This window comes from Bacillus rossius, chromosome 5 (assembly GCF_032445375.1).
Source record: "Bacillus rossius redtenbacheri isolate Brsri chromosome 5, Brsri_v3, whole genome shotgun sequence".
NCBI classification, from domain to species: domain Eukaryota; kingdom Metazoa; phylum Arthropoda; class Insecta; order Phasmatodea; family Bacillidae; genus Bacillus; species Bacillus rossius.
Window position 1 is genome coordinate 79,978,901 of NC_086333.1, and position 17,567 is coordinate 79,996,467.

At 41.5% G+C, this 17,567-nt stretch overlaps 1 protein-coding gene across 1 annotated transcript in view; it reads left to right on the forward strand.

The window, feature by feature from the left end:
- The first annotated feature begins 8,419 nt into the window (after nucleotides 1-8,419).
- LOC134532313 (neuroligin-2-like) overlaps nucleotides 8,420-17,567 on the forward strand; it is a 60,735-nt gene continuing 51,587 nt past the window's right edge. Inside the window, exon 1 of the mRNA XM_063368732.1 lies at nucleotides 8,420-8,747. Within this exon, the coding sequence (XP_063224802.1) occupies nucleotides 8,420-8,747 (328 nt within the window). The remainder of the gene's footprint in view (nucleotides 8,748-17,567) is intronic.

Consider the following 17,567-nt stretch of genomic DNA (forward strand, 5'->3'; position numbering starts at 1 on the left):
TTTCATACGGTCACGTTTTTTTTTAACCATTAAATAACTATCGGTAGGGACCGGAAAAATTCGCGGGTTCAATGACCTCCAGGATGGACTCCACAGTTCTACGTACACTCGGTCAAATGCCACCCACTCATTGGCTGCTGTCTTGTGAGACGTCCCAACGTAGCAGCCTGTGATTCGATAAAGCTTTGGTCGGGTGTTTCTCATTGGCCCAGCGTCATCCAGGTGAGTTGTGAGCCAATAGAAGAGGCAGCACTGAGTTATAACTATTTGTATTTTAGCCTACCGCGAAATGAATTCGCGATTTTTTCCATTCTCTAACTATCGGGAAACAAATATTTCCGCTCGACTTCAAAGTATATATTTAAATAATACGAGTTGGTGTTGCTTTGTAAGAGGCCGTGTCTGATCGCGAGGGACTAAGAGGCCGCGTGTGACCGCGACATTGTCGCCAGTGCTCAAGGCAGCGAGTGTATCTCGGATCTCCGGGAACAACGGGGGAAGGAGTCCCGGCACCGCCTGACCTCGTGCCAGACTGCCGGAAGGGGCGGAGCTTAGTCCAGCTGCCCCCCCTCCCCCCCTCGCTCATTCATTAGCCCGGGGCGCACAGGGGCCAGACTTCTTACAAGCCGGCGGCATTATTTCATTAGCTAACAGCCTGCCTGGGGAGGATCATCGCTCACCCCTAGCAAGTGGGCGCTCACTGTCGCGGCGGGGACAAGGGAGGACCCAGCGTTATTCGTTAGCGCCCGGGAAACTAATTACCGGCCGTGCGTTCGTTACGGCGGATGGCCCGTGGGGGGGGGATGGTAGTGTTTTAATTACTCGTCCCGCCGGTACGGAGATAGAGAGAGAGAGAGAGAGCAGTAGCTTGCGCCAGGCGGGACGGTCCTGCTGGCAGGACTCGCCCGGACACCCTCTAGGTACTTATTACCGACTTGGTGTCTCCCGAGCACAACACAGCCTCGCCTCGTTCCGTCCCAGCGCCCGTTTTCCAGCTTACACTCCTTTAGGCGCGCTACGAATAGAGACACGGGAAAAATTCGCGAATTCATTTCGCGATAGGCTAAAATACAAATATAGTTATACCTCAGTGCTGCCTCTGCTATTGGCTCACACGACTCAACTGGATGACGCTGGGCCAATGAGGAAACACCCGACATAAGCCTTATCGAATCACAGGCTGCTACGTTGGGACGTCTCGCAAGACAGCAGCCAATGAGTGGGTGACATTTGACCGAGTGTACGCAGAGCTACGGAGTTCATCCTGGAGGTCATTGAACCCGCGAGTTTTTCCGGTTCCTAGCTATGAAGGAAAAATAATTATGAGAGTGAATTTTTTTGGATGCAACGAAATTTTACACAGGATAATAAAAAGGCTACATACAAATGTAAATAAATAAATATATGCTTTCTAATCATTTACTTCAGTGATTAATATTGATTACCGGTCCGTATAATTAAAACCGTAATAATTTTTTAATAATAATTTATTTCCTCCCCCCCTTTTTTTACACTTTGTTTAACAATAACACTTAATTAACCAGGAAATTTAGCACTCACGAAAGCAAGCTCGTATGCGAGTGCATCTGGTCACTTCAAATTACATGCGGTATTTTGACGAATGTAAACATTTGTAAATGTATAATTACTGAGAAATGAATGTATAAAAATATAACCTAAGGAACCCTAGTTTGTGAATATTAGTGACATAAATATTGATTATAATATTTTTGCAGTGATTTTGAAGTGTATTCATATAGTTGAGGTCATGTTCCTGTACGTATAATTTATTTGTATTAAATTTATTACATTATCAAATAAATACTAATCAAAATTATTAAATAAGAAAAAAAATTGAGCATATTTATATATTTTCATTAGTTATATTTATCCCGAATATTTTACTAAATAATATTTTTTATCTCAAACACATGCTTTTATTAATATTGAATACTGAGTATTTATTTGGTATTTATTATACCACTCCAGTCTTTTTATTACTTCATTTTTACTAATTATTTACATTCAACATTTAAAGTTAGTGTTTTATTACGCCAAGTAAATATAACTTCTAACGCGCGTACATGAGTACACGCAACCATGTTTTTGACGTGACAACGTCTAATAAATCGATGAACGCCGGCTGCACGCACGAAAAAGTGTCCCGTTACGCACATTGTCCCGTTTCGCTGTGTCCCGTTACGCTCATTGTACGCTTGCGCCGCATCTATCTCTCTTCCAATCGATTGGAACAACCATCGATTTGACTTTTTGGAGGCACATTAAACTTGAAACACTCACATTCGTTTCCTACTTTTCCTATCATCGTCCTATCCTTAACAGAATAACACAGATTGGAAGAAGTTAAATAACAAACATGTATAAAAGTTATAGTTAAAATAATCTCTTCGTTAAAGTAATAAACATATTTGAATTAACGAGTGCAAATAAAAGTAAATTTATCAATTAAATTGTAGATTTCATTTCACTCCTTTGTATCCATAAAAAATAGTGATAATTCAATAAAAATGATTCAATTTTATTCATAAAAGTATGCAATCATTTCATCAATGTTTTGTTATGACGTCACGTTAAACTATCGTCCGTAAACCGACTTTACAGACAACCAATTTTTTTATTTGTGTTCGTGTATTTCTCTTTCTTTGTCCATTCTTTGTATTCTCTCTATTAGTGTGCCTAGAACTATGAGGGAGAATTCTAGAAAGGTCTTTCTTTAAGGAGTGAAGAAGGACGGAAAGGGGAATTAATTCTATGGTTGTGTGGAAGATAGTGGAATGGAATGTATTGGCTGAGGAGTGGGTGTTGGCTAGGAGTGTAACGAAATTTAGGAGAAAAGTGAGAGGGAAGTAAGGAAAATGCTTGCCACAAGGGTGTTTTGCCCATTTGTTGCAGAAATCAATAATATTAATCATCACATTCAGTGCAAACAAGCAACGACATACGTTCAAAATAATTTTTCAAATAAATTGTAAGATTATGATATATTTAAATATCTCAGATATCTAGAATATTGGCATTTCAATAAAAATTACAGAACTTATTTGAACGGTATATAAAGTGTATTACGTTTATGTAACAAATCAAGTAATCACAATATTTAAACTGCAGTATTCTCTCTTAGCACATCGCAATTTCACAATAATTACGTCTTTTTAATTTAATTTAATATGTAGTTAATAGGTAGAACATCAAAATTAAAACCCAATTATTTCGTGAGTTTTGTTAGACTGGCATAACGAATATAACCCTGAAACGAGTAGAAAAATAAATCCTTTATATTAAAGAGAACTCGTTTGTGGTTATATTGGATGCAAACTGATGACTAAGCACTTAGCCTTGCGACTCACACATCCCCCACCCGGTTAACACCACTGGTAACACAGTTTATATGAAAATGCGATTTGTTTGCAATTTGCGAACAGCTTTTAAGTAATTATCTCACGGAATGATAGCTCTGCGGTATATGGGTCAGTCAAATGAAACAGTACTAACGATTACTAAATTTATAATACCCAGCAAGCTTTGTCACTATTGATATGTTCACGAAACAGATTGTTGTAATCCAATTGAAGTCGTGTTTTATTAAAACACTACCCAAGAAAAACTAATTATAGTCTTTTAGCCGGGTTGTCTAAATATACATAATTATTTTAAAACAGACCTTTTATTACAAAAAATCTATTAATTTCATTTAGGTACAAAAGACTTTGTAATCAGATTTTCACTTCTGAAACAGAAAAATATAACTAATACAAAACAGTTTTATAGCATTTTGTATTATAAAATATAAGCATGTATTTGAAATAAATCACATCGTGTTATTATCATAGTTACGAAAGTAAACAAAGCTTAAAGGTAAATAAAATTAAGAAATAGTTAAAGATCAATGATATGAATAAATAATTTAACGTGAATACTATAAAAAGTAAAAACTATGAATGTAAACATAGCTTGAATATGAAAATCATGATAAACACAGCTGAAAGGTGAATACAACCAGAACGATAAAATGCATTGCCATTTGCTAAAAAGGGACCAGAATAGTACCTACATACCCGTATATTTTTACTGCAAATTATTATTGTAAATGTCGGATTGGAGTTCTTGAGAAAGATTTCTAACCATAATTTTTTTGACGTGACAACTACTAATAAATCGATGAACGCCGGCTGCACGCACGAAAAAGGATGACTCATTGTCCCGTTACGATCATTGTCCTGTTACGCTCATTGTCCCGTTACGCTCATTGTACGCTTGCGCCACATCTATCTCTCTTCCACTCGATTAGAACAACCATTGATTTGACTTTTTCGAGGCACATTAAACTTGAAACACTCCCATTCGTTTCCTGCTTTTCCTATCATCGTCCTATCCTTAACAGAATAACACAGATTGGAAGAAGTTAAATAGCAAACATGTATAAAAGTTATAGTTAAAATAATCTGTTCGTTAAAGTAAAAACATATTTGAATTAATGAGTACAAATAAAAGTAAATTTATCAAATAAATGGTACATTTCATTTCACTCCTTCTTTGTATCCATACAAAATAGTGATAATTCAATAAAAATTATTCAATTTTATTCATAAAAGTTGCAATCATTTCATAGATTTGTTATGACGTTGTCACGTTAAACTATCGTCCGTAAACCGACTTTACAGAAAACCAATTTTTTTTTCATTTACAAGTGTTTGTTGTCGGGCGACAGTAGTTGTGTGTTGTGGCGGGGTTAAGAGTCCAGTAGCACTTCAGAACACGTGCTCTGAGGCCGCACGTCGGGCGACCGGACCATAGAGTCGAACAGGCGAGCGGTGCTCGGGCCAGTGTCGCCCTTAAAGGAGGCTCGCCCAGTGATGGGTGTGTCTGAGTCAGTGAGGCGGAAAGACAAGTGCGACACTCGCTGTTGCTTCTAGCGTGTTTTCGCTTTTGGCACGCAATCTTCTCGTCCTACATATAAAGGATAATTATGATATTCGAGTGATAAAAGTGTTATTTAAGTCACACTTGAATGTTTTCAATAATCTTTTCCGGATACGTATTTCATGCCTACAATTACTCTGAAAACACACGTTTTTACCACATTCGCTCTTCTAAAAATACAGTTTAAAAAGAAATTCGAAAACAGAAATACTCATGCGCCCTCGGCATATTTTTACTTAAACCGAACCACTTGGATATCTTAAGCACATTTTAAATCGCGTGCACAATTTATGTGTGCGTGGGGGTAGTTTTAACCCTTAAAGACAACCGCCGTGTGAACCATAATTGATAACATTTTAAAACCTATTCTTATCACTAATCCTTAATTTCCTCTTTTAATCATAGAAAAAATCCAGATGAGCATCCCTGTTCAAAATAGTCTCTGATGACTTGATGTAAGCTTTTGGACATAGGCCTACGCCATTGCTAAGCACATGTATGTCTGTAGAAGTAAACCATATCATGTTGACAACAGCAATGTTTTGCTTAATTTGTGTTTTTATCTTTTGGGTATTTTTTTTTTGTTTGTTTTCTTCTACAGACATACATGTGCTTAGCAATGGCGTATGTCCAAAAGCTTACATCAAGTCATGCACTCCCATTGCACAAATCTTTCGAAGATAATAGTCTCTGATATTACGTAGTGTCCGTGGTTACGGAATTACGGAAATGTAACCCGCTGGAAGCAGGGGTGCAACAACTAAATTTCCAAAAGGGGGGGGGGGGGCAATATAACTTTTTGTAAAGAATCATAGATCCACCCTATTGAAGCGGGGGGTGGGGTGGGGGGGGGTACTCTCCCGGAAAAATTTGTATTTCAAGGTGGAAAATGGTGCTATTTAAGCAGTTTTATTATCTAAAAATTGATTACACAGCACTTTCTTTGCCCCTGTTTGCCCCCACTTGAAGGTTTCAGAAGGGGGGTGGGGCTTAATACCCTTGCCCCCCCTGTTGTTGCGCCCCCGGCTGGAAGACAGGAGACACTGTGCTGAGGTGAGAGCAGACAGTAACGAACTACACACGTGGACAGCGCCGCGGCGGCAGAGGGCAGCATGCACGAGTGGTGCCGGATGACAGGACGTGCCGCGCCGCGTGGTGCCGGACTGGAGACCTCTCGCCGAGCCCTTGTGCGACGGGCGAATGCCCCGTGGGTCGTCACCGCAACGCCGAAATACCATAACGCCGAATGTCAAAATTGACCACAACGCCGACAGCTAGAAAACTGCTGTGTACCACAACGCCGAAATAACAACTGAACGAATTTGTGTGTGTTTCTTAAATGTACCTTAACGCCGAAATAACACAATCAAACCTAACCTTACCTAACCTAACCTAGCGTAATATAACCTAACCTAACTTAACCTAGCCTATCCTAGCCTAGCCTAACCTAACCTAGTCTAACCTAACCTAGTCTAACCTAACCTAATCTTTGTGGCAGTCCTGCAATGACATTTTTCGGCGTTAGTGTATTTTGGCGTTGTGGTAATTCGGCGTTGGGCTACACAGTAGTTTTCTAGCTGTCGGCGTTGTGGTCAATTTTGACATTCGGCGTTGTGGTGCGTCCCCATGCCCCGTGTCTGACTCGCCGCGGCCAGACGCGAGTAGCGGGCAGCGGGCAGGGGGCAGCGGGCAGGGGGCAGGCCTCTAACGACGTCAGTGCGGCCCGCGGCGGCAGGAGGGTCGCGCTTTGTGCGGCACAATGGCGCTCTCTGCCGCCGAGAGCGCCTGCTTGATTTCCGGTTCCGCCCCGGGCGAGACAGCCCCCCTCCCCCCCGCACGCGAGCTCCAACCACTGGCTTGGAGCGCGCCCCAACAGTCCGGCTACTGGGACAAATACAACAAAAATACTGGCCGTGCTATAACTCCGTCCTTGCTGAACAAAGGAGAAGTTCCCAAGATGATAGAAGTTGTTTTGCATTTATTTATTTTTTAATATAATTTTCGAGACTTCACTGAGCTTGATTTAGCAAGACTTACGTTGGTTTTTTCCCGTGTGTTCCTGATTATTCCGGGGGTCACTTCGGCTGATATTTTCCGAGTGTTTCTGAGAAAACAATCCTTGAATGTAATTTTTTTTTTCATAATGATACAAGTAATTTTATTCAGAGTTTCGCTTACTTGGTGAAACCCTTTTACCAAATCAGCACTTACAATATATATATTTTTCTGGATTTAAAACAAAAGATTCATTACTGCGTATGTTACTATGTCTTGAGACGGCTGAGAAACACTGATGCAAGATGAAGTTCCTTCTCCTTGATGTCTAGCGAAGCCCTCCTTCTCTTGCGATCGCGAGTGAGCATCCCACATCCCACAATATATATATATATATATATATATATATGTGTGTGTGTGTGTATATATATATATATATACCTAACACACCACGTAGTACCATTTGTTTTGGGCAGGAATAGGAACTACTTTTGGGACAAGTGTCTTGTATGGGATAAATAAACTCTCGCTGACGAAATATTGAAAATTCTATTTAAATAAATGTTCCAATTTAAAACTTTCAGTTTGAATCTAGTATTAGTCGCAGAAGGTGACATGTAACCTGGTTCGTTGTCTGCAGCTGTATCTAAAGGACACCGCTGTATACACTGCAGAAAGGAGTTTACCTTGAGAAAAAAATTCTAAACGTCACGAGAGGAGTGAGTGTACTTATTTTGGATCCTTGCCAAAAAACCATTTAGTTGCAGTCAGTGTCAGAAATCCTTTGGTCAAGATGTTTCGTGAATAAACATCTCAACACCTGTACAACTAAGCTTACTAAAGATAACGAGGATGGGTATACAACACCAAAGAAGTGGAATGAAGGCAAAATATTAGACGACTATAATGATCACGAAGAATGTAAAAATTATACGTAATGCTAAAAATACTATCCCAGATCTCGCAAATGATTTAAATTTGAAAAATAACGACGAAAATAGCATCTTCGTGGGAAATTGAAAGAAATATATATAAAATTCTAGTCGTAACCATGAAATTGTGACCCATGGAGAACGACCTGGAGCTGACAAGATCGAAGAGTGTGATGAAGCGCTGATACCAAAATAAGGGAAACTATGCGTTAAAATCAACTATTCTGCTCAACCTTATGATGGTCACTGGGACGATGACAAAAGTGACTATGAGGCCGGTGATAAAACGGCAGACATCATATATCTTAAAAATATTTACAACTAGCTGCAATACCCGGCGTATTTATCAGAGAATGGACTACATCTTGCTCAGCCAATGGCAGACACTGGAAAACTATTGCGTTTGTTTCGTCTTTTCGTTTTGTCGTGTTTTTTTTTTGTCTCGTTTCAACTGTTGTACATGCATGTGCTTAGCAATGGCTTGCATCAAGAGAGAGTGTGACTGCGTGTGTGCGCAGGCGCGGCGCGCGGGCGCCATGACGCCCTAGAGCATGCTGTGCCTGGTGGCGGCGCTGTGCTGCCTGGAGGCGGCGGCGGCGGCGCGCGGGGGGCGGGTGGTGCCCACGCGCCAGGGAGGCCTGCAGGGCACCCTGCTCGCCGCCTCCGGCCGCCTCCCGCGCGCCGTGGAGCGCTACCTGGGCGTGCCCTACGCCACGCCGCCGCTGGGGGCGGCGCGCCTCGGCCCCACGCGGGCACCGGCGCCGTGGGGCGGCGTGAGGGCCGCCGCGAGAGCCGGGCCCGCCTGCCCCCAGCGCCCGCCCCCGGCGCGGCGCCAGAGCGAGGACTGCCTCCACCTGAACGTGTTCGCGCCCGCCGCAGGTACTGTGCTACTGTGCTACCCAGGAGCTACTGTGTTACCCAGGAGCTACCGTGCTACCCGGGAGCTTTTACATGTAACTACTTCATATGTAGATAGGTAGAGTAAAGTACTACCCAGGAGCTACTGTGATATCCAGGAGCTACTGTGATACCCAGGAGCTACTGTGCTACCCAGGGGCTACTGTGCTACCCAGGGGCTACTGTGCTACCCAGGAGCTACTGTGCTATCCAGGAGCTTTTAAATGTAACTTCTTCATATGTAGGTAGGTAGAGGAAAGTACTACCCAGGAGCTACTGTGATATCCAGGAGCTTTTACATGTAACTACTTCATATGTTGGTAGGTAGAGTAAAGTACTGGGTCCACTCTTAGTTACTTAGTGAGTATATCAAATATTTCTGTTAAACGTTTGATAGATTGACATAATTTTTTTTACATCTCGATTAAGAAAGTCACATGGTAAGAACCTCAGAAAGGTAACTAACTGCTCCCTGATGATGGCGACTGCGATGTCGATCGAAACGTCGGATTGATTATTTGCCAAAGGTCACGGCTACAACCCAGAAGCCAAGCTAATCAATGAAGTCAATATTTACTGTTATTTTACGTATGTTGTATGGTTAACCTATAAAGTTAAAAAAATATATTTTATTGTGATATTGTTCATTTGTTGGAAGTTTTCATATATGTAATTTATATAATATATAAATGTTGGTGTATATGTACGTGTGCATAAGATTGTTAAAAAAATCCGTCACTGTTTAACCGATCGTCTTGTACGTTGACGCAGCTAAGGTTTTTTTCATGGAGAACATATGCTGTCCAATTAGTTGTAAAAAAAATTGGTGGGAGGGGAAGGGTAGGGGTGGTCCACGAGGGTGTTAAATTCCAGTTTTTTTTTTTTTTTTTCAAAAATAAGTTCTACACAATTTAATGTTGATGCTTGCTTCGTCTCCATGGCAACGGCTATTGCAGTGTGATATTTGTGAGACTTTATTTTTCTACAGGAAGTCTCTTCACGATGGGTTTAGCCCAGGCAACGCCGGGTATTTCAGCTAGTATTTATATAATTTGAAAATCAGTCAAATGTTTAATAAACGTGCTTGTTTAACATTGTGAAGGTGATTATTGCAATTGTTCGAAGTTACACTTAAAAGGCTTTTGGCTATATTAGGACGACTAGAGAGCATATATAAGAGATTTTCGGAAAAAAACTTATTTCTTTCATAGTAGAGATTATTTAAAAGAAACCTCATCTAGTTGTATTCCAAATTTACCACTGAAAATTTCGTGTGATCGTACTAACAACAAAATATTGCACACGACTTTAGAACATTGCATACTCAAGTATAACTTTCATGTGCATGACAAGACTAGTTGTAGTAATCAAATGGCTATTTTCTACCCACACTCTGAGTCTGGTGTCGTTTGAAGGTAGGAATGAATGAAATAAAAAAAATAAAGTAGAGTCTTTAATTACTTTTAAAACTGTCGTCTTGGATGGTGGAACTTCACTTCACAAAACAGACAAAAGTTTTGTTTTTAGTCAAGGATACGCGTGATGAAGCTTTTAGAAGTAAGGCGTAACAGAACTGGTAAATAAACAAGACTCAGTATCGGGGTTTCCTCGATAACTGTGTGCTGTACGTATATAACTATATATAATATACGTACACTTGAAGAGAGGTGAATTTGAGACTGTATAGAACTACAGTCTGGAGACCAATTACGATAGCAACTGCTGTGAGGTCAGAGACCTGTCTGCGACTCCGAACAGACGAGTGAATGGAACAAACAGCGTTCAAGCAAAGAGCAGCAGCAGTAGCAGAGAGAGAGAGAGAGAGAGAGAGAGAGAGAGAGAGAGAGAGAGAGGTCTGTTCAAACTGTCGCAGGGAGAAGCAGTGGGTGTCGTGGTCCTTTTGGGGAACGACGTGTTTGCAGTCGGAAACAAAAGAAGGTAGGAAATATACGTATCCTGCCCCCCCCCCCAACCCCCCCCCCCCCTGGACGTAGCAAGATGGCGATATTAAACTGAGACGGCCGGTGGACAGAGCTAGCCTGGCTTTGTGACATCGTGTGTGTATGTTTTTTTTGTGCGTGTGTGTGAAAAAAAACTAATAAAAAAATGATCTCCAACTTGGAGTTCTTATTGCTGCGTGCAAACTGTTACGGGAGTCGTGACGCAATACACCTTGTATTGTTACCAGCAATGAGGACTCTCGCGTGAGTATGTGAGGATATGTGTTGAGAGTTCCACGTGTTGCAGGTTCTTAGAATAATTCATCAGGTAGATACCTTACAAAATTGAAAAATAAATAAACTGCAAAAAAAAAACACTTTTTAATTAAATATTTAGATCAAGAGAATTTTAAATTTATTTTATGCATAATAGCACAATCTAGCAAAGTATTAATTTAAAAAAAATGTTATCTTTTTGATACCAGTTGAGTAAGTTTAGACCTAAGCGTAACTAGAAACGAAAAGTGCAGCGTTGGGAAGTGGGGTGTTCGATGGCAGTAAAGTGGAAGGAATTTATGTAATAAAGTAGAGAGTCGAACAGCTGAAAGACTCTTTGCAGAATTTCGTCGCCATGATTGTCACGATGGTGAACCTCCAGTGTGTACTTATTGAAGGCAGATTTATGTATCACATTTTAGCTATTAAATTACGTGCCGATGACATGTTTGCTTTTATAGCACACTTGGATACTTGGTGCATCTGCGTACTTCCGCACTTGGATACTTGTACATGTTATTATATACTCGCATACTTGCGCACTCGCCTGTACGCTTGTATTCTTGTACACTTGAAGTGATTTAAATATTTTGTACCATACAGTTTCATGTCCCTCCATCTGTGAACTTTCACTTGTAAAGCGTCTGCGAGTCACTGACCCATTTTTAAAATTATAAATATTTTAAAACTTATAAGTAGTGTGGATTGGGGGTTTGGCACAGGAGTCAGAGAGGGAGCTGGGAGCGGGTCAATCACCGGCCTTTATTTTGGATTTGTGACGTCACGGCGGCCACCTTGGATGACCTTGACCTTGAAAAAATTTGTTTTATATTGGAGACATAAATACATCCTATTTAACCTTGTTATAATCTGATTTTAGAGATCGAATAAACTAACAAGGAAAAAATCTTAACATTGTTCACAAAAAATTCTAAATGCATTAACACTCAAAGTGATTCTGCTGTAGTCACAGGTTAATGTTACCTTTCAGTTCCTGTTCCAGAAAGCATTGCAGTTGTATCTTAAAAAAAGACCAAACTACTTAATTAATTTAGGGCGTTTGAATAAAAATCACCTTGTTCTATCGGAAATGTGGTTCGTAGAGCATCCGAGGGAAAATTTCAGCTTTGAACAATGGAATCGTTTAAACACATAGCTGCAAGTTTTTGCCACATACTTAGTAACTTCTCATCAATAGAGACATGCAAAATTCGCGGATTCATTTCGCGATAGGCTAGCATCAAAACAACTATACCTTCGTTCCGCTTCTGCGATTGGCCCACATTTTAACCGGGGAAACTGTGAGCCAATGGGAAACACTAAACCAAGAAAGTGCCGAATTACGGACAGCCTAGTCGAGACGTCTCATCGCGTCAGTAGCCAATGAACAGGTGTCATTTCCGCGAGTATTTAAAGGACTGTGGAGTCTATCCTAGAGGTCAGTGAATCCGCGAATTTTGCAGGTCTCTACGTCATCAATACTTCCGCTGTTTTGTTTTCCTTTGGCAGGTTTATTGTTTTAGAACAGTTGGCATCGGTTTCTGGCAGAGGCAGGAGTTTCGACACAGTATAGTTTCCGCTAGGCCGAGTGAGACACCTCGTGTCTCGTTGCTGCTGGAGCTGGGTGTTGTGGTCCTTACCTCGCGAGACGTCAGCTGGCCGCGAGCAGGGCCTAACTCCCTGGGGCCCCGTGGGGCCCGCCTCAGGCCCCGGGAGGGCTATTCATTAATAAACGAGGCGCTCCAGGAGGGGAGGTCTTCAAGGCACGGCCTGTGCAGTCCAAATTGCCTCACAAATCATGCAGCCCCCCCCCCCCCCAACCAAACACGATACCATCGTGGGAGGGAGGGAGGGAGGGACTAATTAGTTGCGAACTCGGCGGGCGACAGGAAACAGTGCGGCCGAGACACCCGCTGCTTCTGCAGGGTCTTTGTCCGCGCCGCGCGCCATTGTTGCCGAGACGTCATCGCTCGCCCTCTGTATTATATTCTGTGTGGTAAAGTATATAATCTCTCGCCCTGTCTTATCTGGCCTCTCGACCTTTACCGTGTCGACTTGTTCGGTCATGCACCTTTCGCGCCCGCAGCTGGTACCAGTTTACCTGGCGCCTCCACCAAAAATGGTTGTTCGTGTCCGGACTACTCCCCGAAATATGCTTCTCCGACCAGCTCAACTCTCATCTTTTTGACCACACTCTCTATTGTTTTATACCGAACCTGCTTACTTAATGCAACGTCATGTCACACCCCCACGTGAATGAGCCCAGGGTTTAGCCCGTGTCCATGTAGGGGCCCCTTGACGGTGCAAACCTCGGACAGCCAGCAGCACGGCACGGCGCAGCAGCACGGACCCCCGGTGACTCAGTCGACTTCTGTCTATCGATTACAATCGGCAAGGGTCGTACATTTCCGCGGCCTAGGCTTACGACTCAATTGTCACGGCAATTTTTTCTTCTTCTTCATCGCAGCGTAATTTGACGAAAACCATTTCTCTGTCAAGCGCGTATACAGCATTGTGATATAAAATATATACATGTAATAACTCGCCTGTTATTGAACAGCCCACCTAACAAACTCTCAAGTTTCTTCCTAGATAGGCATGAGCGAAATCAGCGTGCAATGAACGAGAAGTCTTCGAGGTGAGACTAATATTTTATAATTTTGGATACTCGTGTCCTTTCTTGTGTCATTCCTCTTGCCTGGCAGAGAAACAGAAACAGAGAGAGAAAGAGTGAGTAAGGTCAGGCTGAAGAAGAGGGGGGGGGGGGTGCCGTGAGCTAGTGAAATGGGGGGTGAAGAGGGGGGGTGTCTAGTGAGTGGGGGAGAGAGAAGTTGAACTAATGAGGGGGAAGAGAGAGGGGAAATTTGTGTGATAAGGAATGTGTATTAAGGGGTAAGGGGGAGCTAGTTTGTCGCACGCGTGACAACGCCAGAAATGGAATAATATATCGAATAACAATAGCGGAATTCAATGATGTAGAAGCCCCTTATTTTTTTAAAACCAAGATAAAATATTTTTATATTTTAACTTATATATTTGCAAAACATTATATTTCAATCAAGCAGTGAGTGTGTATGTACGTATTATTAATTCTAATAAATAATAATATTATATATTTCGAATAGATAAACCACAATTTGCGATCTTTCATCAATAAATATTTCCGCGAAAGTCCCAATAACAAGTTTAATATTCATAGATTATATATATAATATAACAAGAAGAATTAAGTATTTTTTTTATTCGCGCAATCTGGACTGGCATCTGTACAAAGATAGCCCTCTTAGATATTGAGTTGCGCAAAAACAGACTCATACGATCTACGAAAATTACTTCAATTAACCAACAATATAAACTTGACTCACTGCTATGATTCGGTATAATACGAAATTATTTTTAATTAACACTTTTTTTACCTTAACTCAATTCTCAATGGTTTGCGACAATGAAGCTCAAACCACATTAAGTTGTTAAGATATGTTTGATAATAACTGTAGTTGATTTTTGTAATAATTTTCCCCGGTAGTTCCAACTTGCACGCCACCCAGGAAAGCTTCCTTGTTCGTGCCGGGTTGCCAGAGCGGGTGTTTGTTGCGCCGTGTTGCCGGATGTTGGCCGCTGTGGTTCGACCGAGGCCCGCGTGACCGCGCCACTGCTCCATCATCGCCCCTGCGGTGACGGAGTGAGGCAACCCGCACAGCTGGGCTGCGCGCCCGGCTGCCTGCCTGACCCCTTACAGCATGTATAACGCAAATGTTACTATTCGTTGGTTGTTCAAAAATAGGGACCGGAAAAATTCGCGGGTTCAATGACCTGTGGGATGAACTCCATAGTTCTACGTACACTCGGCCAAATGCCACCCACTCATTGGCTGCTGTCTTGTGAGACGTCCCAACGTAGCAGCCTGAGATTCGATACAGCTTTGGTTGTGTGTTTCTCATTGGCCCAGAGTCATCCAGGTGAGTTGTGAGCCAATAGCAGAGGCAGCACTGAGATATAACGGTTTGTATTTTAGCCTATCGCGAAATGAATTCGCGAATTTTTCCGGTCTCTATTTAAAAACCATAAAATATTGTCTGTTGACAGTATAATTAAAATGTTGGTCATTATGACCTACAAAAAAATATTGGTGTAGCTTGGCTTCTGGGTTGTAGCCGTGTACTTGGCGAATAATTCACCGACGTTTCGGTCGACATTGCAGTCGCCATCATCAGGGAGCAGTTGCCTCCTCAGTAGAAACTCAGTAGAAACTATTTATAGTACTCCGTCAACTTTAATAACAAGGCATTCCATAAAATTACGTGCAATGCTCAAAATAGTATAATTTTTAATACTGAATAAAATAAACTTTTTTTGACAAAAACAGTTAAAATTTAGATGGCGCCTTTGAAGATTGAATTATTAGAAATTAAAAAAAAAATAAAATACTATTAGATGATGCTCATGAAAGACAGCAGGAAAATGTTTTTTTCCGAAATTCTCATTAATTTTTTTTTTTACAAAATACACTGTTAAATAAATATTATAATATATTTAATGAATTTTTAAAAAATGTGTAATTTTTTATTTTTTTTTCTCTATGAAGTATGTCTGGCAAAAGAGCACATCGAAACAAGCACAGCGCTAGTGCACTGGGAAGAGAGAGCTGATTCCCACCCACAACGCGCGCTGATATCTGAAGATGGGTCGCACTACAGATGGCGCCGTGGGGGCAAGTCAGCTCCGCCCTGATTGGCTGGCCGAGCTGCGCAGACGCCCCCTGGGGGCCGTGGTTCGAGTCCCGCCCGGGGAACTGCCTCTCGGGCCCGCTGATTGCCCGGCTCGTTAGGAGAACAGCCTGCAGTGCTACCAACCGTGGCACACGCAGTTTCGGCCCGCTCACCCATACGTTCGGGCTCTTTCGGGCACACAAATGTTCTCATTTTTCACGGAAACAAAAAAATAATGCTGTCTTCTTCAACACCAATATCAAATGCAATGTCCTGTTAAATCTCACAATAGCGTGCCAACAGAAAATACTATAGGTAGGGGCATGCAGATTTCGCGAAAAGATTTTGAGACAAGATGAAAGTTAAAACAACATAGCATCGTCTGTGTTTCGTGATTGGGCGAGTTTCTCCCAGGTACATATCGATTGTTACAATAACAATCACAGTGATTCAGTGCAGAAGTAAACGCGTACTGAGTGGCTCGGTCGGACAAGGCAACGACTTCTCTCGCAGACGGCCGCCAATCACAAGGAAGAAACCATAGGTGCGAGTATACCTTGTTGCAGTCTAATAATTGTTCAGATTTTTTCGCGAAAAAATACCTGCCCCTAATTATAGGTTAAATGCGATATTGGCTCTGTTGCCAACGCTCGTACGTAGGATTTTAAAATTTTGTCGGGTTGTTGGAGGTGGAAGGAGGGATAATGTCAACGCTGAACATGTACTGCTATTCCGGCCACGTGTAAAATATGGAATTTCCAGGTCTAAAGGTTTGTGTAGAATGGTTGTTAACATTACCTGTGATGTAAATACGGTAACGTAAATCTGTGTTGTGCTTTAATAGTGTAGCCGAGACTGTTTTCAATGAGACACATCCCTGATACAGATGCCACTGCCCTGCTGTTTTCTTGACAGTATCTGAAACCAGATCCTGTGGTTCTCCAGAGACCCTTAGAAACAAAGCCTAGCCGAGGCTTTTTAAAAAAATTGTTGTCTGTAAAGTCGGTTTACGGACGATAGTTTAACGTGACGTCATAAAAAAACATTGGTAAAATGATTGCATACTTTTATGAATAAAATGGAATCATTTTTATGGAATTATCACTATTTTTGAATGGATACAAAGAAGGAGTGAAATGAAATCTACTATTTAATTGATAAATTTACTTTTATTTGCACTCTTTAATTCAAATATGTTTATTACTTTAACGAAGAGATTATTTTAACTATAGCTTTTATACATGTTTGCTATTTAACTTCTTCCAATCTGTGTTATTCTGTTAAGGATAGGACGATGCTAGGAAAAGTAGGAAACGAATGTTAATGTGTTTCAAGTTTAATGTGCCTCGAAAAAGTCAAATCGATGGTTGTTCCAATCGATTGAAAGAGAGATAGATGCGGCGCAAGCGTACAATGAGCGTAACGGGACACAGTGTTATGGGACCATGTGCGTAACGGGACACTTTTTCTTGCGTGCAGATGGCGGCCAACGATTTATTAGACGTTGTCACGTCAAAAGGCGGTTTTTTTATTATCAGTAGGTTATGGTCAGGGCAAAGACTGTTTACCACCTTAGTTGGTTTTTCATTCCAAGTGAATATCGTTCAATATTTTTTACTATTTTTTTTTATTTTTTCCTGAATTCGGGTACATTTGCGAACCCAGTGTATCTTTTTGGGTACCTGGTACAGACATAGTAATTTACTTATGTGTACCCGAATTCGGCTACGTCTGGTAACACTGCCTGCTTTCCACCTTGCGGCTTGGAACGGCACTACACAGTAGTGATACATGGCATCACGGCGTTCCGTTTCCTGCACTGAAGTAACAACTTAAACCTGCCGACGACTATTCTTTTTACAGGAGAAAAATGTTGG